The 27,100-nt window shown below is 40.2% G+C and overlaps 1 protein-coding gene across 2 annotated transcripts in view; it reads left to right on the top strand.

Moving 5' to 3' along the window:
• The window catches only part of SKAP1 (src kinase associated phosphoprotein 1), a 317,213-nt gene that overhangs the window by 50,476 nt on the left and 239,637 nt on the right, over positions 1 to 27,100 (top strand). The window contains exons 1-2 of one of the 2 annotated variants that reach the window (XM_079799086.1): positions 687 to 825; positions 17,691 to 17,796. In XM_079799086.1, the coding sequence (XP_079655212.1) occupies positions 777 to 825; positions 17,691 to 17,796 (155 nt within the window). In that variant the 5' untranslated portion in view covers positions 687 to 776. Of the gene's footprint in view, positions 1 to 686; positions 826 to 17,690; positions 17,797 to 27,100 lie in introns of those variants that run through there. The other variant, XM_079799085.1, reaches the window with a different exon arrangement.

Genomic DNA, 27,100 nt, shown 5'->3' with positions numbered 1-27,100 from the left:
CCTGCGCTTCCCTGTCCTTCTGGTCAGCTCCTGGAGGGACAAGTTTGGGTTCCCCTCGCCCTCCGCTATCTCCCTGGACAGCCCTTCCTTTCCTCACAGCCTTCCAGCCTTAGGGAGGAAGGGGGGCGGTAGCTTCCTGTGTGCATCGCTTTGATGCTCCCCGATGTTGGTGGCTTTGGGTTATTCATTGGGAACTGACAGTCATTCCCTTTCAACACCCTGGTTTACCTGAAAGAGCGAACCTTCTGCGCTCTTCTGGGTGTGGGCATGGGACTGGCTTGGGAACCGCCTGCTCCTAGGCTTGGCGGGGACCAGTCTCTTCCTCAGATGCTGCCCTCCTGCTCGGTCCTGCCCCCCACTTCTCACCCCGCCCCATTCCTGGCAGCACTGTGGTTTTCACATCCTCCCCCTTGAAGTCAACTGTCCAGGGCTTAGGATGACAAGTCTCCAAGAGGCGAGGTTCCTTGGAGTCGCGGTTAGCCTTTTGTTTGGGTGGGGGTGGGGGTGGGGGGACCTAAAGGACACAGCCTGGGCCCTGCCGGGTAAGGCGCCCCCACGTGCCTCCCTCAGGGCGCAGGTGGGAGGGCGGTGCACCGCGCACAGGTGTTTCCCCGCCGCCCCGGGCGCCGCCCCCCCTCCGCTGCGCGCGCCGCTTCCTGAGCGCGCCCCGCCCTGCGGCTCCGCCCGCGGCCACGGCGTGGGCCTCGGGGTGCAGGTGCCTCAGCCCGCCGCCTCCCCGCGCGCCCGCCCCGCACCAGGCCTCCACCGCCGGCCCCATGCAGGCCGCCGCCGTCCTCCCCGAGGAGATCCGCTGGCTCCTGGCAGGTAACGCCCTGGCCCTCGGGCAGGTCCCTCCAGTGCTGAGCTGAGGCACCAGAGGCCAGCGCCTCCCCAGGCTGGGCTTTCTGTTCCGCTGCATCGCCCATCACCTCCCAGAACCTCCAGGCTTCTAGAGTCTTCCATCCTGCAAAGCACGGGGTGCATGCTTGCACCCCAGCGGCGCTTTCCTTCCCCTCAGTCCCCCCTTTTTCGTTTTTTTTTTCCTTTTTCTCAGGGGGTCGCTACCCCTCCACTTAACCTCCAGCTTCTGACAAACTTCAGGCCAGGTTCCTGCGCCCACACACAGACACACACAGACACAGACACACACACACACACACAGACACACACACACACATCCTGGCCACCTGGCCTGGTCTCCAGCCTGTCCCTTTCCCCTCAGGACTCCTTCAGGTCCTCCTCCTCCCCAGCCCAGGTCACTGTCATCTCTCCCAGAAAACCCTCACCCCCAGCCTAGAGCTCCTCGAGGCTCCCAAGGGGGCTGCGCCGGGCTCCTGGGGTCCTGTGGCCCAGGCCTGCGGGTTAATGTGAGTTTTGTCGGCGCAGAAACACCTGGGCTCCCTTCACCGGCCTGCAGACTTCGGGGGTCCCGGGATTCACCCAGGTTTGCTGACCCCTCGCTCAGGGTTACGTGACTTCCTGTTCTAGAAGTGCCCGCCTGTGGCCTGTTCACCTGCACACTCGAGGGCCTAAGCCGTCCTTTTGAAGAAGAGTTCAGGCCATGGTCGCTAGCACTCACCACATCCTTCCAACGCTCCAAAGAGACTTCTTGCTAATGGGCGGTATCACCTGCTCAGGTCACACCTTTTCTGGTGAAAGCAACCTGCTTTCCTGTAACTGACCTTCCTGGAATCTGCGCTGGCACAAGGGTCCCGGGAGGAAACTGCTCAGAATTAAGCCTTTTGGCATCTCAGTGACATTTCTGACACATATTTAACAGATGGCCTGCTGTGGGCAGGTCATACTTTTGGCAAGCAGTAATCCCCCCCCCCCCCCCCCCAGTTTCTCTCGATTTAATTGGTTTTATATCTCCATTACCTTGTTATCTTGGTATAAATGCCTCCTAATCAAATATTTGGCAAGTCCTTTTGGTCTCCGTAGCACTGTTTCCATTCTGGGTTGTTTCTGTGTAAAAGCTGTCAACTAGGTATTTCTCCTGAGGCGACCTTTCCAAAACCTGTGACCTGAATAAATGTAAAACTTCAGAGTAGAAAAGTGTTTGCAGGGTGAAGGAGCGTCATCGGGGTGTCTTAGGAAGAAGCCATCCAGCCTTCCCTTTGCTTTACCATTAGACGTGTAAAGAAAGGCTGTAAGTAGCTGATTTCCAGGAGAGAAAGAACTGTGGGCAAACTTTAGTTCTGCCCTTGCCTTTAAATTTAAAGATACAGAGTGATTCCTTTTACTGGTATCTGTCATTTGACGAGAGGCAACCTCTTTTACAAGCTTGTTAAACCGTATTTCCATTTTTGTGTGCAGCCTCGGTAGAAAATGCCTTTTTATTTTCAGAGACGTGCAGTGAAACCCACTCGTTCAGCATTTTTTGATGTGCAGTTCTTTATTGTTCAAAACTGACACTTTGTAAACAACTCATTTCTGCACCTGCCACCTTCCTTTAGCTTAGATTATTTTCTTGTTAGCTGACTGTTTTTAATTGAAGTCTTCAGATCTCCTTCTAAAGCAGAACCTTTGCTGACAAGTGGAGCAGGGTATGAATGGAGATTAATTGCAATTAGAGTCTGAAGCTGAAGTAGAGAAAACACTGCAAAGGTGGGATTCAACCAGTAATTCTATTGAAAAAAAATGTTTAAAGAATATGTTTTAGAAAGGTTCATGGAATCATAGCAACATATTGGCTATAGGTTTTGTTTTTTTATGAAATACTGTCTCTGGTATAGATCCAACAGAATTACTCATTATACTACAAATAATTTGAGTGTGTTAGAAACCCTAATGGCTATCAATTTAGCATATGTTGCTGTTTACTTGCTCCCCCCCCCCTACCCCCTTACACACACTTTTTAAAGTTGACTATTGACATTTAGATCTTGATCTCTGTATCGTCACTCAGTGGAGGGAGTCACAGGGTGAGAGGGCTGCCAGGTTAGTGCTACCACATGGCTGTGGGGGTGGAGTTCCCACTTTCATAAACCAAGGCATAAGCTTTTGCACAGTGACTTAATGCTGATCATCATAGCCATAACTTAAGCTTTTATTTACTTATCACTACATGGGCATAAATGATAGGGGTGTTTTTGACATAATGTGTATACCTTTACAAAATAAAATATGCAAAGCATTGTGAAAGGTTATGCCCAAATTATACACAATGAAGAAGGGAGCAGAAATCCTGAAAGTCTAAAATTAATTTTCTTTAAGGGTAAAATTTTAAACATTTGAAAATGTTTCATTCAACCCAGAAACTACACTTTCAGGGATCTGTGTTACTGAAATTAAAGGACATGAAGTATATATAAGAATATATCCTAGCCCAGCCGGTGTGGCTCAGGGGTTGAGCATTGACCCATGAACCAAGAGATCTCCATTCAATTCCAGGTCAGGGCATATGCCTGAGTTGGAGGCTAGATCCCCAGTGTGGGGCATGCAGGAAGCAGCTGATCAATGGATTCTCTCTCATCATTGATGTTTCTATCCCTCTCTCCCTCTACTTCCTCTCTCTGAAATCAATAAAAACATTTTTTTTTTTTTAAAAAAGAACACATCCTAAATGTCCATGAGTTGGGGAATGTGGGGAGATTATATGAATAAATTACTCATTTTATGGAATATTTTACAGCCATTAAAATGGATGTGATGTGTATATGTATGTTTGGAAAGTATCCATAAGAGATTTTTAAGACTAAAAAGCAAAGTGTACAAAATACTCCTCCCCCCCAAAAAAACCAAAAAACAAACACCCACAACCTTTATGTTATATATGTTTGTGCAAGCCTAGGGAGAAGTAAGAAAGCATCTACACCTAACTGTTAACATTGGTTTCCTTGGGAGGGGTGTGAGAGGGTGGGAGAGAGCGGGATTATTAATTATACTTCATACATCTTCCAATTGTTTGAACTGTGACAATGACCATGTATTGCTTTTGTAATCAGGAGAAAGCAGCCAGTAAGGTTATTTAAAAGAAAAAGGAACAAACACAAGACAAATAGAAGCTTAGAGAGATCAGAGTGCTAAGGGGCCATTAACCAAAATTGTGATTATATTTTTCTCTTCCTAGCCCTTTGGGTGTGTGGAATTTTTAAAAAAATATGTTTTCTTGGATTTTTGGTAAATGTTAAAGCAGGGGGAGGCTTCTAGACTAACTCAGGAAACAGCTTCCTCAGATAGACTCTGTCAAGCTCTCATATAGAAATAGTAGCTAGTCTCTATCAGCAAATAAGTATCTTATAGATAAGCGACATGAAGGCCGGTACTGCATTATTGAAAGCGGAGGAAATATTCAGGGCTGTTTTCAAATAATCAGGCTTCAGACACAGAGGTTATCTTTTTGTTTTTGTTTTGTGATAACCATGCTGAAAACAAAAACAATGGGGTGCTGGCAGTTTGCATAATCTTTGTTCCACAGATATAAACATAATCAGTTTCTTGCTTGTCTTTCTAGCCTGGCTTTGGAAGTCAGAAGCACAAGAGGCAAGTGTGAAGGACAGAGAGTAAACATTTATTTGGTTCACAGTGTATTTTGTGTGATGGAATGGGACCTACTGACTTTACCCTAATAGCTAACAGGGCCCAACCACCTACAAAGTCCCTAAATCCTGCTTGTAATATGAACTCAAGCCAAAATAACATCCACAACCTGGCTGCATTTAGTAGCAATTGCTGTGTTAATGCTGATTCTGACATGCCTATGGTTACTTATTTTTAAACTTCCTTGGAAAGAAGCAGTCATTAATCATTTCCTTCCAGATTGTTCTCCAGATTTGTATTGGTCCATGCAGCCAACCATAAAATCCTATTAACATAGTAAAACTCCAGCTCTCCGTGGAACTCACAGGCTTGACTTGCTCTGGATAACGGAGGATGTTCTCTTTAAGCTCTCTAACTTTTTTATTATAAACAGTTGTGATCATTTTTTTCTGTATGGCATTAGGAACTTTTCTCACTTCCTCAACCAACCAGTCTGTGTTGAGAACACTTTAACTCAGAGTTGTTATCATGGACTACCATACTTTCAGAAATATGTTGAGATGCTCACGGACGTTTCTGCCATAATTACACCTGGATTGCTTTGTGAATGTCTATGTCTGTTTTTTATTTTTACCACTTTGCACTGCTCTCACTGTATCTCTATTCCTAATGCTACTGGGAGATTAGATAACCAAGTTTGTTGGAATTGAGATAACGGGTAAAAGAAGGTATGTCTTGATGAACACAATACCCATACCTTTAGGTGTGGCCTTTGTGACTTATATTTTGGCTGCTTACAGTATTTTTTGCTTGATTAAAAAAAAAGATCTTTATTGTTGAAAGTATTCTCTCTCTCTCTCTCTCTCTCTCTCTCTCTCTCTCTCTCTCTCCCTCTCTCTCTCTCTCTTTGTCCCCCATTGACCCCCTCTAGCCCACCCCCACCTCCCCGCCCCAGGCTCTCTCTGTTCTGGGTTGTGTAGACCTAAATTAGTGGCTCCTAATTGGGGTAATTTTGTTTCTCGGGGGACTTTTGGCAGTACACGAAGACATTTTTCATTGTCACAGCTGGGAAAGGTGCTTCTGGCATCTACTGGGTAGAGGCCATGGATGCTGCCAAACTTCCTACAGTGCATAGGACAGTCCCCACAGCAAAGAAGTATCCAGCCCCAAACGTCGGTTGTGCCAAGGTTGAAAAGCCATAGCCTAGACATAATCTCGTCCTCGAATTCCACAAAAGCCTGCCCACATGAAGTCCCTGTGAGTGTAGAAGACATCACTAGAGATTGAGGGGGTACGGGATGTGGGAGGAGGGGTTTATATTGCTGGGATGCAAATGATTTCCATTTGAATATTAGACTTTCTTCTTCCTAAATGCCCCTTTGCCACCCCAGTCATCAGAGAGTACCCTGATCACCTAGTATGGTTCCCAGCCTTATACCTTCTCACCGGCACTTTTCCCCTTTATCCTATCTGGAGCAAAGTTTTAAAAAATATTTTTTTTTCATTGCCATGTGAAAAGACAGTGTATCTACATGTTTAGTTGTTTAGGTTCCCACCAACACCCACACACAGAGAAACGAGTTACCTTTCCAAACAAGGACAGTTCTCTCCCTAAGAGGAATTCTAGGGCCAGCTATTAAGATAATAACATATTTACCTCATTACATAAGTGTAATACTTAACCAATTTTTAATCATTTTAAATATAGGAAAAATAAGTTAAGTTTCCAAGTTTTACCGCCATCTGAGAATCTTAACATATTGACATAACTATCGCAGATCTAATTTTTTTCACATTATAAACCATTACACCCTACAGAAACCCTATAATTTCTGCTACATTTATTCATATTTATTTCCCCTGTGTTTCCAAGTTCATTGCTTGCTTTTCCGGTTTGTCAGTGCTGCATTATAGGTTAGGTGATTGTAACAGATGGCTTTTCTGGTTTGGAGTCTTTGAGTTCCACTGTTTAGTTTTACTATTCAGCTTTTCATGGAAGATAGGACAGATGTGGGCTCAGGAACAGAGTGGTCTTAGCACCCAGAGAGCAAGCTTTCCTGAAGGCTGATGGCTTTGATAAAATCGTTTACGAATTACTTAAATTCTTCTTCTAACATTGTTGACATTCTAATACTAGTTTGTTATAGAGAAGTAAAAATTTTTATTCACCTAATAGGAGATTTACTAAAAAGTAACCAGTGGCACATATTTATACTTAGTTGAATCAATACTGTGAATTACAATTAAGGTACTCATAATCCAGTATGAGAAGTATGCCAGGATACTTAGCTACAGAACATATTTGTTAACTGCATTGTAATACTAGTAGTAAAAAGGATAAAACTGATACACAGAAAAACATGGATAACTCTTTAAAAAAGCATTATGTTGAGAACAGACAAAAAAGAGATCATACTGATTGTATGAAGTTCCAGAACTGGAAAGGAATGTTCCTAGGATCATAGTAATGTTTATGTCTTGATCTGGCCGGTAGTCACACAGGTATACTAGGTGTACCGGTTAATAATGCGGATTTTTTTTCCACTAGATGGAGTTACACATATGTTGATATATATGCGATTTGAAATGTATGCTATTTTGTTGTATTGACAACAAGCTTCAAAACTTTATGTCAAATTTACTGAAGGTGTTAACATCATAGATATTTTTACGCTCAAAAGAGTCAAATTTCATGCCAAAAAAAGAGCATTTGCAGGAAGTTTTAATTCATTACTTTATTTTGAAGAAAAGTGCTGCTGAATACTTCAGGAAGCTTATGGTGAACATGCTCCATCTCAAGATACTTGTGAACGCTGGTTTAAATGCTTTTTTAAAAGTGATGATTTTGATGTGAAAGACAAAGAACGTCCAGGTCAACCGAAAAAGTTTGAAGACCAACAATTACAAGCATTATTGGATGAAGATGCGTGTCAGACTCAAAAACAACTTGCAGAAAGATTAAACGCCGCTCAGCAAATAATTTCTGATCGTTTACAAGCAATGGGAAAGATTTTAAAGGAAGGAAAATGGGTGCCAATTCAACTGAACGAAAGACAAATGGAAAACCGAAAAGTCATCAGTAAAATGATGCTTTAACGGCACAAAAGAAAGTCTTTTTTGCATCGAATTGTGACTGGCGATGAAAAGTGGATTTATTTTGAGAATCCCAAATGCACAAAATCATGGGTTGATCCAGGTCAACCATCAACATTGACTGCAAGGCCAAATCGCTTTGGAAAGAAGACAATGCTCTGTGTTTGGTGGGACCAGGAAGGTGTGTATTATGAGCTTCTAAAACCAGGTGAAACCATTAATACTGATCGCTACCGACAACAAATAATTAGCTTTGATTGTGAAACGACCAGAATGTGCCAGAATACATGGCAAAGTAATTTTGCTTCATGATGACGCACCAACACACACTTCAAAACCAGTTAAAGACGCATTAAAAGATCTTGCCTGGGAAGTATTAACCCACCCGCTGTATTCACCAGACCTTGCTCCTTCAGATTACCACTTGTTCCAATCGATGGCACACGCACTTTCTGAGCAGCACTTCAAAACATACGAAGAAGTGGAAAATTGGGTCTCTGAATGGTTTGCCTCAAAACAAGAAAAGTTCTATTGGGACGGTATTCACAAATTACCTGAAAAAAATGGGGGAAGTGTGTAGCTAGAGATGGACATTACTTTGAATAAAGCACTTTTGATGTTTCTCTTGAAATTATCGTGTTTTCTTTGATTACAAAACCCACCATTATCAACCGGTACACCTAGTAAGTAATATCCTGTTGTCTGAATATCCCACCGTTTATTTATCCATTCTTCTGCTGGTGGACATCGAATTTTTTCAGTTTGGGGTTATCACGAATGCAGCTGCTATGAGCATTCTTGTATAACATGCTTTGTGAACATGAGCACTCATTTCTCTTGGATAAAGGTTTAGGAGTAGAATTACTGGGTCATAGGAAAGGCATGTGGTTAATTTTATTAGAAACTCTAAACAGGTTTCCAAAGTGATTCTACTTATTTTACACTCCCACCAGCAGTGTGCAAGAGCTCTCGTTGCTCCATACCCTCACCAGCACTTGGTATTGCAGTCTTTTTATTTTTACACATTCTGGTGAATGTTATGGTCCATATATTTAATTTAATTTACTAGAGGCCTGGTGCATCAGTTTGTGCATGGGTAGGGTCCAGCTGGCCAGCCCCTATTGGGGCAAATCGGCTGGGCCGGCCAGGGGAGGGGCCTCAGACACCCCCAATCAGGGTTGGGGGGCTGATCAGGGGCGGGGCCGGCCAGGGGGAGGGGCCATCCCTGTCCCCTGGTCGAACTCCCGGTCGAACTTCTGGTCAAGGGGACAATTTGCATATTAGCCTTTTATTATATAGGATTATTATTATTATTATTTTTAATCCTCACCCCATGATATTTTTCCATTACTTTTAGATATAGAGAGAAACATCAATGTGAGACATTGTGCAATTATTCTACAATAAAAATATATTCATGAGTTATTTTTGTAATTAAAAATAAAATACATGGCCCTGGCTGGTGTTGCTCAGTGGTTAGAACATCAGCCCATGTACTAAAGGGTCTTGGGTTTGATTTCTGGTTCAGGGCACATACCTGGGTTGCAGGTTTGTTTCCTACCCTGGTTGGAGTGCATAGAGGAGGCAACCAATCTATGTGATGTTTAATTTAATGTCCAGAATACTCAGATATCTAGAATAAAATGTGGTTTTCTATTAGTATTTCCATGGTGGGGATTATTGTGGTTTAGCAAGTGTGGTTTACTGGACATGTCATGGTGGGTAGGCACAGTCTGTTACTAGAAAGGATGCCTTACTGTTAGCAGTTCACTCATGGAAGTCCTCAGGATTATGCCAATAGATCTTTACTACCTGCCTACCATCATCAATCCAAACAGAAGGTCCTGGGAGTCCCTGCTCTCTTTCATCTCCCTCTCTTCTTCTCCATAATCCCAACAAACCTTTTCTACCCCTCCCTCCCCACAGGGGACCATCTCCCGCCTGGAGGGGTGATGTCTGGTCTTTAAGGCTTTAACTCCTTTAAAGTGTTCAGAATGAAGTATCATTGAAAATTTAAGCAAAGCTGAGGCTGAAGTAGATTTTTTTCTTTCTCCTAGATTTTTTTTTTTTTTACATTAGTGAATAGTTTCCCAATATTTATTTAGGTGTTTTCTTATAGAATAATGTTTTTATGGGAAAAAGCATCATGTTTTTAAAGTTGATTCCCACCTTGTGAGCATTGTACCTGAAGGAGAGGACTATAAATGTAATATTTTGATGGGGGATGATCATCCAATTTGGGATTACAGGAATTCTTTCTGACCTGAAACATGGGTCCCTCCATGGGAGCCCACCCTTTCTCTACCCGTTTCCTAACTCCAAGCTCTAATGGTATTTGTGACTGGGGAGTGACTCCCATGGGCAGGGCTAGGAAAGGAGTGAGGAGCTGGGTGTGAGCCAGGTTGGGGTTCTAAGGATTAGGGAAGAGAGCATTTAAAGGTCCAGAACGAGAGCAAGGATGTGGCCTCACTGAGGTGGGAGGTGAGAACCAGTGGAAGGACCCAGAGGATAGAATTTCCTCTCCTTAGCTCCTTCTCTTCCTCTCCTGCCTTCTCACCTTCAACTCCCTCTGCCATTGAAAGTAGGGCTGCCAACAGGCTTAGCGGTGCTGTGATAAGAGGAGGGGGTGAGGAATGATGGCAGAAGCCAGCAGAGGATTGTTGAAGTAAAATGACAATAAAATCAGCAGCAATGAGAGAATGGATATTCCCCTGCTCATGCCCAACCAGGACAACCGTTCACACTTAGAGAATGTTTTAAAATACTTGGGGACTTCTTCTTACTAAAGAGAGGACTTGAAATACTGCCAGAGACTGGGTGGAGGGGCAAAGGCAGGGAAAATGGGGGACATCTATAATACTGTCAATAGTTTTAAAAAAGCATTACCACTTTTTTCCTCTTTTTCTTAATTCCTTCAAAAGATAACTGGCAGTTTAAAGCAAAGATAAACACTGCATCGTATAGTTATAACATAGATACGTGTAAAATCTATCACAAAAATAGAAGAGAGGATGGAGGAAGGGGAGTAAATGAAACCCTTTTAGTGATAAGGTATTTTTTAAGTAGACTGTGATAAGTTAAGGAGCACACTGTAATCACTGGAGAAACCCTAACAAAGAAACTAAAGAGGTACATTTTTAAAAATAAAGAAATTAAAATACTGAAAAGCACTTGACTTTTTTAAAAGGCAAGTGTACCAAGAAAATGTGACATTGGAAAACAAATAGTTAAATGGAAGACCCTAAATCCATCCATAACAATAGTTATGTTCCATGTAAATGAACTAAACACTCCAATTATAAAGCAGAGAATGTCTGACTAATAAAAATGCAAAACCCCATTATATGCTATCTATAAGAGACATCCTATATAATAAAAGGCTAATATGCAAATTGACTGAACGGCAGAATAACCGGTCGCTATGATGCACACTGACCACCAGGGGACAGAGGCTCAATGCAGGAGCTGCCTCCTGGTGGTCAGTGCGCTCCCATAGGGGGAGCACCGTTCAGCCAAAAGCCGGGCTCATAGATGGTGAGCACAGCAGCAGTGGTGGGAGCCTCTCCCGCCTCCGTGGCAGCGTTAAGGATGTCTGACTGCCGGCTTAGGCCTGCCCCCGGGGGCTCCCAGACTGCGAGAGGGTGCAGGCCGGGCTGAGGGACCCCCTGAGCGCATGAATTTTGTGCACCAGGCCTCTAGCACTTCCATAAAAAAACAAATAGGATGAAAATAAAATAATGGAAATTATATAATAGGCAAACAGTAAGCATGAGGAAGTTGGAATGGCTATCTTAATGTCAGACAAAGTGGACTTCAAGACAGGGAGTGTTACCAGAGATAAAGAGGGATATTTCATAAAGATAAAAGGGCCAAGTCATAACGAAGAGAGAACAATCATAAATGTGTATGCACATAATAACAGAGCTTCAAAATAGTTGAAACAAAGTCCAACAGAACTAAAGTGATAACAAAGACATATCCACAATTATAGTGGGGGATGTTACCACCCTCCCTCAGAAGCTAATACAACAACTAGACAAATAATCATTAAGGAGATAGAGGACCTGAACAACACTATAAACCACTTTGACCTAATTCAGATCCATGGAATGATATGTCCACCAACTATAGAATACATATTTTTTAAGTGTACAAGGAATGTTCACCAAGATATACCTTATTCTAGGCCATAAAATAAGTCTGAATAAATGCCAAAAATCTAAAACTTTTCAGAGTATGTTCCCTGACCACAAAAGAATTGTTAGAAATCAATAATAAGGAGATATCTACAATTTGAAATAACATAAATCAAAGAAGAAATATTCTTCTTTGAACAAATTGAATATTTCAAGTTGAATGATTATAAAGCATACCCAAATTTGTAGGATTTGTAGATTTCCTTGCTTAAGGGAAATGTGTAGTTTTAAATGCTCATGTTAGAGAAACAAGGTTTAAAATCAGTGATCTAAGTTTTCACCTTAAGAAACTAGAAAAAGAAAATCAAATTAAATCCCAAGTCGAAAACAGAAAATAATAAAGATAAGAGCAAAAATCAATTAAATAGAAAGCAGAAAAAAACACTGGTTGGTTCTTTTAAAAGACCAATAAATTTGATAAGCCCCTAACAGATTTATCAAGATTCATGAAAGGAAAAAATAGGAAACACAAATTACCAATATCAGGAATGAAGAAGGGATAGTATTAAAAATCTCACAGAAGTTAAAAGAATAAGGGAATAGTATCAACATCTTTTTGCCAATAAATTTAATAACTTAGATTAAACCAGTAAATCCCTTGAAAAGCACAACTCACCAAAATATACACAAAATAAAATACAAAATCCAAATACTCCTATGTCTATAAAAGAAATAGAACATATAGTTTTAAAAAACCTTTCTAGAAAGAAAAGTCAGGCCCCAATGATTTCACAAGTAAATTCTATTAAACATTTAAGGTAGAAGTAATACAATTCTTACACAAACTATCAAAGAAAATAGAATAGAGCAGACACTTTCCAATTTATTTTATGAAGCCAATATAACCTGATATTGGAACTTTATATTAAGGGAAGAAAATTTACAGACCAATACATAATACATTTGCCCTTCAGTTTAAAAGATGATGCTATTCACAGTGAATGTGATCTGAAAGGTGCCTGAGCAGTACAGCTCAGAACACACTACTCACCACTGTACAGGGAAGAAACTTTGAAAGGCCCCTCAATAGATCACCTCCCTTATTTTTAAAAAAATATATTTTATTGATTTTTTACAGAGAGGAAAGGAGAGGGATAGAGAGCTAGAAACATCAATGAGAGAGAAACATCGACCAGCTGCCTCCTGTACACCCCCCACCGGGGATGTGCCCGCAACCAATGTACATGTCCTTGACCGGAACCGAACCTGGGACCCTTCAGTCCGCAGACCGATGCTCTATCCACTGAGCCAAACCGGTTTCGGCTCACCTCCCTTATTTAACCAAGCTCACCACTCTATCTGATGGGTTTTCTATTAAGTGACCAACCTCGTTAGCACAAAATGTTTTCTAATATAAACATCATGTCATGTCACCTCAGGAGACCTTGGGTTACCTATGAGGTAGATACTACTCTTTCATTTTCTGGATGAGAAAACTAAAATTAAGAAACTTGCTCCCAGCTTACACACTTAGCAAGTGGTGCAGCCAAGATTTGGATCCAGGTAATCTTATTCCAGAGTCTGAGCTCTTAATCACTACCCTGTACTCCTCCTCCCAATATTTTAATGTAGTAAACATAAATTCAGGTAGTAAATTATGGTACAAATGTTTCTGAATACTACACAACTATTAGAGTGTTTAGATAGATTGAGAGGGGAAAGGAAGAAAATGTATTTCTCAGACTTACAAACACAAACATATTTTACCTTTTCTTCTAATAATAAAAAAAAAGTATTACTGCTCATTGTAGAAAATTTGCAAAATACAGAAACTGATACGAGGAAGAAAATTATGATTACTTATAATCCCACTACTCTTTCAGTTTTTATTCTCTAACATGACCTTTTATCTTCATTTACAAAAATTAGATACCAAATGTTCTGAGGTTTTCCACTTAATATTGCTTATACCATAGATCCATATAATGAATATATAGCCATTTAAAAATACTATTCATGAAGAAAATTTAAGGAATTCAAAAATCCTCACAGTATATTTTTAATACAATACTAAAGAAAAAGGAAGAGGAGAAGAAGAAAGAGGAGAAACAAAGTTGGAGAACTCAACTTCAAGACTTACTATAGCCTTGGCTGGTGTGGCCCAGTTGGTTGGAGCATCGTCCTGTATACCAAAAGGTTGCAGGTTTGATTCTTGGAGGGCATGTACCTGGGTTGTGGGTTCAGTCCCCGGTCAGGGCACGTGTGGAGGGCAACCCATCAGTGTTCTCTCTCACATCCATGTTTCTCTCTGTCTCTCTCTCTCTCTCTCTGTCTCTGTCTCTCTCTCTCTCTCTCTCTGTCTCTTTCTCTCTCTCCCCCTCTCTGTCCCCTCCCTCCTCCTTTCCCTTCTCCCTCTTTTCCACTCTCTCTCTTGAGAAAAAAAAAATCAATGTATCCTCAGGTGAGGATAAAAAAAAAAGAAAAAAGAATGGCACAAGCATGGGAACATCATGTGCAAAGGTCTTGAGGTGACAGATCTCAGAGAGACTGAAAGAATTTCAACTTGGAGGACAGAACATAAAAGTTAGGGGCAAGAGAGACAGTGGTGAAAGATTATTCTGGAAGGCTGCCTTGTAGCAATATACAGTATTTTGTACTAAAAGTAATAAACAATGATTTTAAGTCCCATGTTTAAAAGGTAAGCACAGCTCTGGCAAAGATGCATCTTCCTATTATAATTCACAGCTGTCCTAAAACATAGATTCCTCAGCTTCCAGGCAGCTTATTTATTCCAGCAAATGATCATAGAATAAGAAAATAGGAAAGGAAGACAGAAGGCTAAGGGGATCTGATCTTCACATCCCTGGGAAATAGCACTGCAGGATAGGAGGCTGGCTGAAAAGATTCTGACTTAGCAGGACGCACCCAAGATCACTAGGCTTTGTAGACTGGTGAAAGTCTCTGACATACTCCCAAATCTCTGACCCTGTCCGTTTGCAAGGCTATTTTGTTTATTTGGAGAATGATGTCTTATGGATCACATTTTTCAAGTTTGCCTCCGTCTATTTTCTAAGTAATGCTCCTAATACACTGAAAGGAAAAAAGTTGTTGGTGTTCCCTAATAGTTGCAAATGTTTTTTTGTTGATATATGTTTCTACAGCTCAAAAGTTTGCTTTAATCAACCTTCTATATGGAGGCAGGATGAATGAATGGCCAGTGCTGCTGAAAACAAATCCATCAACCAAACACCAATCAAAGTATGCCTAGAGGGGATATTTTGTGAAAGTATTTGAACTACTAAAGCAGAACTCACATTTCTAAGAGAAGGATGGCACAAATTTCTGTCTATACTGGCTTATACATTTAAGATTTTTGTCTGTATGCAAAAGGATTGGCACAGGCTAAAATGACAGTATACAGATGTCCCCCATTTTCTCTGCCTTTGCCCCCCTCCACCCAGTCCCTGGCCTTCACCACACTATTGTCTATGTCCATGGGCTATGCATATCTCTCTATATAAAAGCCTAAGCGACTGTTACGACCGAATGACCGAAAAACCAAAAGACCAGTTGCTGTGACGTACACTGACCACCAGGGGGCAGACACTCAACGAGGAGATGCCCCCTGGTGATCAGTGTGCTCCCACAGCCAACCTCCTGTGGCCCCTCCCCCTGGCCACCTGGCCCCAATCCACCTGATTGGGGGCGGGGCCAGCTGGGCTGGCCAGGCCGAGGGACCCCACCCATGCACGAATTCGTGCACCTGGCCTCTAGTATGCATATAAGTTCTTTGGTTAATCTCTTCCCATTCCCTCCACTCCCCTCGCCTCTGAGATCTGTCAGTCTGTTCCATGCACCCAGAAGGTTTTCTATATAGATACAAGATCATAAAATCCGAAAGTAGAGATAGTTTTACTTCTTCCTATATAATCTAGACTTTTTAAACTTCATTTTCTTGCATAATTTCCCTGGCTAGCACCAGTACAATTTTTAGTAAAAATGGTGAGAGCATACATTCTTGTCTTGTTCCTGACCTTGGGAACAGGGAGAAAATATTCAGTCTTTTACTGTTAATTATGATATTAGCTTGTGGGGCTTTTGTAGATGCTCTTTATCAGGTTGAGAAAGTTTTCTTCTATTTCTAGTTTGTTGAGTGATTTTTATCATGAAGAGCTATTGAAATTTGTCCAATTTTTTTTCTTTATCTGTTTAGATGATCATGTGAATTTTTTCCTGTTAATATGGTGTGTTACATTAATTAAATTTTGGGTACCATTTAGTTTTACCTTTTAATTCAACTTCCCGTTTCCTCATTCTTTAGCCTTCATAGGACCTTGGAAGAACCTACTAAATGACATATAGAATAGATGTGATGCAGGGTATAGAAGTTGATGGTGGTTCTCTATGAAAATTTTAATTTTCAGAACTTTATACCTCATCAAAAATGTTGGTGATGGCTACCTAGAATTTTTTGTTTGGTGATTTTTAATGGTATGAATGTAAAATAGATTTTTAAGAGTGCTTATTATACAGTGGCCCAACTGTATAAATTCTAACATTATTTTGATAGTATATATGGTATAGTTTCATATTATAGGCACTATTTTTGGAGGTGGAAAATTTTAACTATATTATTTATATGCTTTTTTTAGGGATGATAACCATTTTATGTATAATAAAGCGCGTAGCTAGTATTTCTGACAATTGTAATCATTATCAATGTATTTTGTCTTTGAAAATTTATAGGTCCCCCCCCCCCCCAATTTCTTTCAACATAACATGATTTGTTTCATATTATATCTTTCTACCATGTTCCTATTTTATAATGTACTAGAAGCCCGGTGCACGAAATTCGTGCACGGCGGGGGGTTGTCCCTCAACCCAGCCTGTACCCTCTCCAATCTGGGACTTCTGGAGGGCAGTCGGACATCCCTCTCACAATCCAGGACTGCTGGCTCCCAACTGCTTGCCTGCCTGCCTTCCTGATTGCCCCTAACCCTTCTGCCTGCCAGCCTGATCACCCCCTAACCACTCTGCTGCCAGCCTGTTTGCCCCCAACTTCCCTCCTCTGCCAGCCTGGTCACCCCTAACTGCCCTCCTCTGCCAGCCTGGTCACCCTTAACTGCCCTCTCCTGCAGGGTTGATCACCTCCAACTGCCCTCCCTTGCAGGCCTGGTCCCTCACAACTGCCCTCCCTTGCAGGCCGGGTGCCTCCCAACTGCCTTCTCCTGCTGGCCATCTTGTGGTGGCCATCTTGTGTCCACATGGGGGCAGGATCTTTAACCACATGGGGGCAGCTATATTGTGTGTTGCAGTGATGATCAATCTGTATATTACTCTTTTATTAGATAGGATGCTCACATTAATTGCCGTTTCCTTCTCTTAGACACATTTTTCTTTTCCATGTGGGTTCCTTCACTTGGTTGCAATGTCATTTTCATTGATGATGCATCTGCTAATTAATTTTTTTTCTTTGAATGCCTGCCCTTTTGTTCTTGATTTTGCAGTTCCGCTCTGTTTTTCTATTTCAGCTTTATTTATTGGTATTTCTTTCTAGCTTCTATTGGTCTGTGACCTTCCATGAATTATTTGTAATATTTAAATGTTTATGAAAATGACAGTCCATCCTCTGCCAATGATAATTACTACTTAAATATTCCTTTAAAATAGCTTAGAAAATAGTTTTTTTTTCTTGTTGTTAATATATGCATTAACTTTCTAAATTTATAGCAATGTCTTGGATTATCAAAAGGGGTCACTTATAGGCATATATAAAGTTTTATTTATTTTTTATCTGGTAAACTCTACCTAACAAAATTTACAGTTTTAACCATTATTAAGTGTACAGGTCTGTGGCATTAAACGCATTCACATTGTTCTGCAACTTTAAAGTTTTTAAAGAGAAAATAATATCCATTTCTAATCTCTTCAAATTTTCCTTTAGTATTTTTTAGTTGATCTACTTTCCTCTTCTTTTAGATGCTGAGGAGTTTCTGGCGGAAGATTTGAGGAATGAGAACCTCAGTGCTGTTGCAAGGGACCACAGAGACCATATTCTTCGGGGTTTTCAGAAAATCAAAACTAGGTTTGTATAAATGGTTCCATTCTTCTTCTTCACAAGTTTAAAACAGTACATAATTAGTAAAATCTACTGTAGTAGTGTATAAACTAACAAGATAAGACATACCTATCATAGTTCTTTATACTTGGTAGAGGCTTAGTGAATATTATTTTTTTTTTTGTGTGTGTGTATGTACATTTATTTTTATTTAAATGCAAGTTAAGTTAACCATTCACATGAAGCTTAATAAATATTTACTGAATTGAATTGGAACTAGGCAGGTATAATTAGTATAGCTCACCAAAATAGAAATAGTTTGATAATTATGTGTCTTAAGATAATAATCCTGCTTTTAGCTTTAGACTATATTGGTCTTTACTGAACACTTTTGCAAAATGTGTGACAAGCTAAACATTTGTGCTTGTCCTCATTACTAAAGGGAAGATGTTAGGCAACGTGATATAATTAATTTTCACTATGATTTTTAGTCCTGATTTTACTTCCACATTTCCTTCTCCAAACAAACAAACAAACAAACAAACAAAAAATGTAAACCCAGACTTATCTAGTTGATTCTTTGATTATATTGGAATTGGAATGTTTCAGTCTCAGACTGGGTTGGGATATCATGCTCATTAGTATTTTTTAATAAGAGGCTCACACCTAATTTGTGCCTTTTAGAATGTGAGCATCTGACAGATGCATACGCCTGTGTGGGGGAGGAAGAAATAAAAAAATTCCTTTACAATATACTTCTCACTCAGGTCTTACTTGAAATGTGGTAACTGAAAGAGAGTTGGGGATAAGTGAGCATTACTTGAAGCCTTTTCCAACCTGGTGGCAATGTGATTCAGAATGTTTGATCTGAGTACTCTTAGAAAAGGCAGAGCATCTGCAGGGCTATAATTGGGAGTTAATTTGTGTGGCTGACCGATCTTAGCATCTACTTTAGAAACCTCACTGAAACTCCTGAGAAGCAGGGAGTTTTATCCTTTCAAAGGGCACAGCCAGAATCTATTCCCTCCAGGAATGTGAGAGAACCTCACAAGATGCCCTGCTGGATCTTAATCCATCTTTCCTGCTGGCTAATTAAGCATCACTTTTACTCAGCGACTGGGGACTGTGTAATTATCAGCCTGGGTTGCCCTGAATAATTGAAACTAACAGAATGCAGAAGATGGGAGCTTTTGGCAAAAGTGAAAATATAATATTTGGTAGGCTGGAAGAGTGTTTAAAACAAACTCTCCCATAATGTTCCTTTATTAGTAGACTAGAAGCCTGGTGCACGAAATTCATGCATGGGTGGGGTCCCTAGGCCTGGCTGGCGATCAGGGCCAATCAGAGTCAGGCCAATCAGGGCTGGGCCAGAGAGGAGGCGATGGTCACCGGGCCAGGAATGGAAGGAATGGACACTGGACGCTGACTCCACCATCGTTGGTGCCCCGCCACCATGCAGTTCCCTACTCCTCCGCTCCCTCCTCCTTTGCTCACCGCCACACTGCCACCGCAGTGGGCGGGCAGCAGGCCGATCGGGGCACGGGAAGTTGGCCACTGGCCCCAAGGAGGATGCTTCAGCCCCCCTGGGAAAGGGGCCACGTCAGCTGCCACTCACCCCCAGTTCCCAATCCCAGCCTGGGGCCTGGCCCCAATCAGGTGATCAGGGCCTGCTGGCTGGGGGGAGAGAACGCGGGAGGTTGGCTGGCTGGGGGGGGTTGGCTGTGGAAGTGCACTGACCACCAGGGGGCAGCTCCTGTGTTGAGCGTCTGCCCCCTGGTGGTCAGTGCGCGTCATTGAGACCATTCGTTCTGGTCATTCTGGTCGGTCTGGTCGCTTAGGCTTTTATATATATAGATAAGCCCAGGCTTAGTTGTGAACTTGAAGGCTTAGTGAGTAACCCATAGAATTTTTTATTTTTTAATAAGACCAAGTTGACCTTTGCATGATAAGGATAGCAGGAGGAATCAAGGTGGGATTATCTTCTTAAAAATATTTTTTCTGTTTCTATTTGGGGTGGAATTATTTTAAATTATATTATAGGGAGAAGGATGCCCAAAATATAATTGTGTATATGGAGGTACAATTGGTGTAAATCTGTAATAGGGAATGCAAAACAATTTTGTTTCATCTGTAGGGACAAATATGCAATGAGTAGGAATTCTCCTTTTCCATATTTGTACCACGGCATTTGGAAAGGGCTAAATTTCAATCTGAAATTGGTAACAAAAGGTGATTTTTGTGGTGACTCATTGTTATCAGTTGCATATTACTTCTTAGTCCTCTTTTTATTTTTTTATTTTTTTTAAATTTAAGATTTAGTTCTTCAGTCTCAGTAGACACATTTTTTTAAATGTGTTTTATTGATTTTTTTACAGAGAGGAAGGGAGAGGGATAGAGAGTTAGAAACATCGATGAGAGAGAAACATCGATCAGCCACCTCCTGCACACCTCCCACTGGGGATGTGCCCGCAACCAAGGGACATGCCCTTGACCGGAATCGAACCTGGAACCTTTCAGTCCACAGGAGGATGCTCTATTCACTGAGCCAAACCGGCTAGGGCTCTTAGTCCTCTTTTTAAATGCATACACCCACACATACACACATAGAAGCTGTATTTGTTATGGGGTAAAGAGGCTTCCTTGTTCTCAAAGAACATACTGTGTGGTTTGTGGGATAGACATTCAGGAAATAATCAGCAAGAGCTTTAGGAAACATCTGCATTGTTGATGGGAGCTTTCTGTTCATTGATTTGTTTCAAGAAAGATGACACTTTATTTAGAATTTCATACTTATCAGATCACGGAGGAAATGAGGAGCCAGAAATTAGATACTGTATAAGAAAATGGAAAATGAAGCTTTCCTTTGGCACGCTGTTTAAAGTTGCCTTATAGCCACCCATTCAGTCATTATCCTGTTAATGTAACCCTTGTTTTACTGAATCCTCTTCTTCGGCCATATTGCCTTTATAGTCCCTGTTTTGCATTTATATGTATTAATACCAGTTGGTTTGAAAGCACTAAAAGCTTGTACAATGCCAGCCACATTTACTTTTGTTGTGTGACCCCCAAAAGCTGGGCGTGGAAAGAAATTTGGAAGTCATCAAACTTGAGATTTAAATGCTGAATAACATGAAAAGAATTATTGAAAATCACTAAGGAAGTTTTATCTTTGCCATATTAAAGCAATACTATTTCAGGGGTTTTTGTTTCCTCCAAGTGCTCATTTGTTTTTCAGTACTAGTAGCTTAGTTATCCTCTCCTCTCCCAGACTTAAAAACAAAAAATAAAATCATATCTGTATCTTTACCTACATATGAGTTTTTGGGCTTAAAGGTGTTACCAATGAAGGGTAATGTTTTCCATGTAAGACAAAATAAAAAACGGATGGCAATCTGTGATTCCAAGGAAATGAAGCCCTGTTGTGGTATTTGATATCCTGAGCTGTGATGTTTATTGCTCTCCTTCAAACTGCCTCCTCATTTAAACCTTCTCCCTAAAAACTAACGGCTTTCACATTCCTGGTCCAAGTTTTCATTGAGCTCTTTAGAGAATGATTAGGATGAAAGCCAGGCAAAGGCTCCTCCTGTTTTATTACAGTGGTCACTGCAGGATCAGCACCAGATGTGAGACACCTGGAATGAAGCAGCCATAACCTACACTCAAATGCTTGATGGTGTTCTTATGCATTTGGAGAAACAGTCGAGCATTTCTTAAGTTTGATTCAGGGGAAGCCATCTGACAGCAAATACACTTTCAGAGAAGAGATGAAGAAAATAGAATATTTTTATTACTGAGGTAGGGATAAATTCTCTCTCAATGGCCTATATTGGAATAAGTAGTCCTTTATGCTCACTGTTGGAAGTGAAAGCCAGAGCCAATGGAAACAAACTGGAGTATTATTTCCTTTTGTGAAACTTAAAGGAGTTCCAAAGAGAGACAGGTAGATTGATGATAGCATATTGGAAAGGAAAGAAATAAAGAAATAACTTTATGTAACAGGATTATGGCACAAAACCCAAGACATTTAAAGTACAGGTTGAAGAGTATCTTGAACATGTCTCATTGTGGGTGGTTAGTATATAGCTCTGCATGAAACATTATACACTAGTACAAATATTATAAAAGTAATTCTAGTTTTCTTTGGGAACTCCAAGTTTTGTTTTTTTTTCAGATTAACATGGATTTAGCTTTAAAACAGGATTTAGTTTAAGAATATATAATTCAGATGTCTTTGTATTATAGGAAGAAAGCCAAGGAGTTCGTCTGATACAAGTCTTGGGAACAAGACTTTCAAAGTAGTATAAGTACTGTAAAACATCATTACCATTAATTACATAGAGAGTTTTACTTTTCCTAAGTGCTGGATATTGAGCTTAAAAACCCCAAAACAAAATGGAGTGTGCTTATCAAGAGAACGAATGTATAATGCGCTGTTCATACATTTGTGTTACTCGCAAGTTTAGATATTTGGTTATAACATCTCTTCCTATTGTTCATTTTGCTACGTGTACTGGAGTTTCAATGCCAACACAGAAAAAGAAAAAAAGAGTAGGAGGTAATTGTACAATTCATCTAAGTTTAAAGAGCTCTGAAAAGGCTCAAAAGTCATCACAATAACTTGACCACATCTTGACAGTTAAAAATCTATTTCTTTCTTTTTTAGTCCTATGCCTTCCTCCTATCCTTAAACCAAGAAAGAAAACAAAAACCCGCAACCACTTCAGGGCTCTCAAGTGGTCAATTTTATGTCAAATTCCTATATATTTTCCTGTTATTCACTGGGTGTATGTTGAGATTTGCAATTGTGTTTAAGATTTTTGGAGATATATTTATCTGGGAGCAAGGGGTTATATTTATTTCTTTTTTAAGCTGAAAATGCTCCGCAGGTAAGGCTGATAATGATATTAACTGCTGTTGGTCTCTTGGTTTGACCTGGAAAGGAAGATCTTATTGTGTTCTTTCATAGCAAGTCTCCTGTCCTTTCAAAGCAGCCTTGAAATGTACAACTCTCCTTTTAAATTTATGATTATTATTTTGTTTATTCTTTCACTCGTGTGGGTCTCTTGAATTTGGTACCAGTTCCAAGATTAAATTGATTCTTTTTTTTTCTTTTACACTGGCCTGTTGTGGCGGTGTTAATGGGCAGAAGCTTCTCCCTTTGGGTATCCTATAAAATAAATATTTTTTTGTAAGTAACTCTGTTTATAAAGATAGTTCCGTACTTTTTATGCTAAGTAGTAGGTGGATTTTTAAAAAAAGTCTGAATGAATAAATTTGTTCCTTTCAAAACTTTTTGTTAAAAATTCTCAGTGTTGAGCTCTTTAAAGAGGATATGTTCTATCCAGAGTGCCAAGAATTTTGAAATGTGACACAGGAGACAGGCAGGTAACTGAGCTTGCACCCTTCAGGTTGGATAACCTGTTAGAATAATAAGCTGAGCACTGCTCTTCAGCCATATAGTTAGGTCACTGAAATTTGCTGTACTCCTGATGGAATTATAGTTGTCATTATCACATGGACACATTCCTGTTATCTACTCAATGTGAATTTGTCTTGGAAGGTCTCAGGAAATGCTGTGTCAGTTTTTTAATACATGAAGCTTTTCTACCTGTCTATAAATGGAGGCTCTTATTTCATATATTGCGTGGAAAGATAATTTATATAAAATGACTGTCTTTATTTTACCACCATTTGCTTTGGCCTTGATTTTCAGTCTCATGTGATCTGGAGCTAGTTTTTTGTCCCAACGGTGTACTGTAGAAAGCCAACAACAACAACAAAATGCCTCTCTGTGTTAATCTATTTGTGGATCTCCAGGAACCTGTGGCGCAGGGTCTTCTGATTGTGGTTTGCTCTAATTTGCTTGTTTTCTCTTATTTCTGATACAGACCCATCCTGTCTCCACTTCCTGTGTTACAGTGAAACTGGAGCAAAGAGGAGAGAAATGCTGGAGTTGGGTCAGCTGTCAGGAGCCCAACTCTTTGTTCTGATGTTATTTCTTTAACACTGGCTGATTCCATTGAAGATTTCCCTAATGATGATCTTACATTTTCTTTTTAAGTTGTCTTCCCCAAAAAATGTTGGGAATTATTTTCACACACACACCCCCTCCCCAGATGTTACAAAAATGCAAACATGACCAACCACACCTCGAAACCTCGATTTGATTTCTTTTATGGTATCACTATGCTTTTTTTTTTTTTTAATTTGGAAAATGATTCAGGAAATTTCATTTCCTTGGGACTTTATTTTATTTTATGATTCTGTTGAAAATGAGTTGGGTGTGAAACGGGTTTTTATAATCACACCATGTGAATCATTTCTTCTTTAGAAGCCAGATCTTCTCTCCCACTGTGCAGCCTCATCCAGTCTCCCTGAAGTGCCGTGCTAGCAGGGTTGATAATGAAATGCAGTCCTACTTATCACGTTCAGCAAAGAGCTCAGAGAAGACAGAAAAAATCAATCCCACAGGAACTTCTCCAGCGCTGGATACCCATATTTAACCCCTCATGCATTTAAAATGGAAATGAGATATCTTAGGGTTTTAGTTTTTGATTTACACAAGATGTCACCGCCTCCTTGGCAATTGGAATATTTTATGGACCAACTGCTGACCCGTTCGGGAAGATCTCAGCCTATCGCCCCAGGTCCAGTTTAGTTTCTTCATATTTCCTTCAGAACTCCCAGCAGTGTTTTGCTATAGTTTTGATTCTTTAGGCTTCAAAGGATGCCCCTTCCAGGGCCAATCTTCCGAAAGAAAAAAATTAGTGTCGGGGAACAAACAGTTTATAAAGGAAACGGCAGCCATTCCTGTGGCAGCTCTTACTGTAGTTGCTAATAAGGAGTTTGTACAAACCAGGAATACCGGGGCTTTGTAAAGCCAAGAAAACTCCAATCTGATCCTATTGCTTTGTTACGAAATTCCCACGTGAAGCGACTCAGTCTCCAATAGTCCAACTTCAGATTATTTTATTATAGACACATAGTGGCTTATGTAAGATGCATGGTCATTAAATGTTCAAACTCAGGCTCCCTCAAATTTGTGAGCCTTTTTGAGGTTCTCATTATAATTTACAGAAAATTGTATACCCACATAATCTCCAATTAGCTATTTCCTTAAGTCAGTGGTCGGCAAACTGTGGCTTGCGAGCCTCATGCGGCTCTTTGGCCCCTCGAGTGTGGCTCTTCCACAAAATACCACGTGCGGGCACGCACGTACAGTGCGATGGAAACTTCGTGGCCCATGCGCAGAAGTCGGTTTTCGGCTCGCAAAAGAAATTTCAATCGTTGTACTGTTGATATTTGGCTCTGCTGACTAATGAGTTTGCCGACCACTGCCTTAAGTTATATTAGTGAGTGTCTCATTTGTGAATTCTGCCGTAACCACCAAGTCCACTCTGCAGTTTGGTAATTGAGACCTTCCACCATGTCTACCAAATGCCTTTGTTCCTTTGTTAATGAGAGAACTGAGATATAAGAAATTACTCAAAGTAACAGAATTAATAAAAGATTAGGATTTAGAATGTAGAACTTCCAATTGATTGCTTAGTTTGCTTAGCCAAGCCATTGGAAATAAAAAAAAAAAGGAATTGGCATCTTTCAAAAGGTTATTGGTTTAAAAGAACTGTAGCTAAATATTGAAGTTTAGTTAATTATATATATGCATGCTGGAATGGTTAGGGTTGGAGTGTACTGATGTCTGCAATTTATTTTGGAATGCATCAAAAAATAAAATGGATGGATAAATATGTGACAAAGCAAATATAGCAAAATGTGAATCAGAGAGCCTAGGTTGTAGTCTTTTTTTTTTTTTTTTACCTTTTATGCATATTTGAAAATTTTCATAATGCTATAAGGTTGCAAAAACATTATTTGTTTCACTTGGCAGTTCAGAAACCATAGACTTCATTCACTGTGGTTTCAGAAAACCACAGACTTCCTCAATTTGGAAATGTAATAAACATATTTGTGATTATTTTAGGATGATAATTTTCTAGGAATAATATTATTTTTGGACGAGTGTGGACTAAGGGGTAATCTTCCAGTTTGTTATTTCTGACATAGCTAACTTTAAGTAGCCAACTTTTATACTTCTTTAAAACTTCCAGGCCAGCAATTATTGAGAGCTGAAATTTAATTCAAACATTCTGCCCAGGAGATCCTGAAATTTTGATTTTTTTTTTAAAGGAAAGGCAATTTCTGACTTTTCTCATAAATTTGATAAAAGGAAAGCTAATATGAGATTGGTACTCCAGTAGGAAATGGAACTCAATTTTACATTTTTTAAATCATTTTATGGTATTAAAAATGACAGAGGTTAGAAACAAAGCTCTTATTCTTTTATTGAACTAGAATTGAAAGTGGCAGAAAATCATTTTGGCCCTAGTGCAGTAAATGTTATCACTAAAACATGTTCAGGGGATATTAGGATAGTCTCTCAAGCACCGGAGACAAAAGTTCACAGAACAAGAACTGATTTTTCTGTCCTTATCTTGAAGTTATTAGATGTCCAGGAGATGAAAGTATCTTAGCTCTAAGAGGACAGGGATGGAGTATGTGTTGAAAATGATAATGTCTCCATTCTGGAGAGAGGTGAAATGGAGAAAATATGGTGGAATGGTGGAGTTCACAGGGACAGGAGGGCTGGCACCTGATCCAGCCCCCATGGGGGCTGAGGAATCCAGAACCAGAGAAAATTAAGACTTGTGCAAAAATGGTGAGCTGACGATGAAAATGGTAAGAAAGCAAGCGATACTGTTCATGAAAAGAACTGTTTGAAGATTTCGTTTAACCGGGAAATTAAACTGGAACTGTCAGCAGCTACTTTATTCGGAGAATCTGGTAGGAAAGAAATTTTAAGTCCATTTGGGAAAAACCAATCATTTTTGAGTGTGCGATTATTCTTTAGAATTTTGTGTAAATGGAGCAGGTTGGTAGGCATATGTTTGCTGATCCTATAATGATTAAAATTCAGGATAAGTAAGACTCTTGTGAAATTGAGTTTTCAGGTTCCAGCGAGTGTTCTATACTGCCATATGGCATAGCTAGAATTAATTGCTGTTCCCAGTCTCTTATTCTTTTACTGAATAGCTAGGTGCCCTGTTTGAAATATTAGAGGTTCCACAGAAGTATTTAATCACATGAGGTAGATGCTTGATGTGTTCATGAAAGCAGTGTGTGTAGCTAGAAGAAAAAACCCTCCCCCTTTTTTGAGGTTTTCTACCCCTCCACCTTTTTTTTATTAGAAAAATGAATGGATAGGAGAGTTAGCAAGGAAAAAAGAAAAGATTCTCAGGATTTTACAGGTCAGTGCAATAGAAAAGGTAAAGCA

Source organism: Cnephaeus nilssonii (assembly GCF_951640355.1).
Source record: "Cnephaeus nilssonii genome assembly, chromosome: 19".
NCBI lineage: Eukaryota > Metazoa > Chordata > Mammalia > Chiroptera > Vespertilionidae > Cnephaeus > Cnephaeus nilssonii.
The sequence above is the reverse complement of the archived record's forward strand: the minus strand, read 5'-3'. Positions and strand labels throughout refer to the sequence as shown.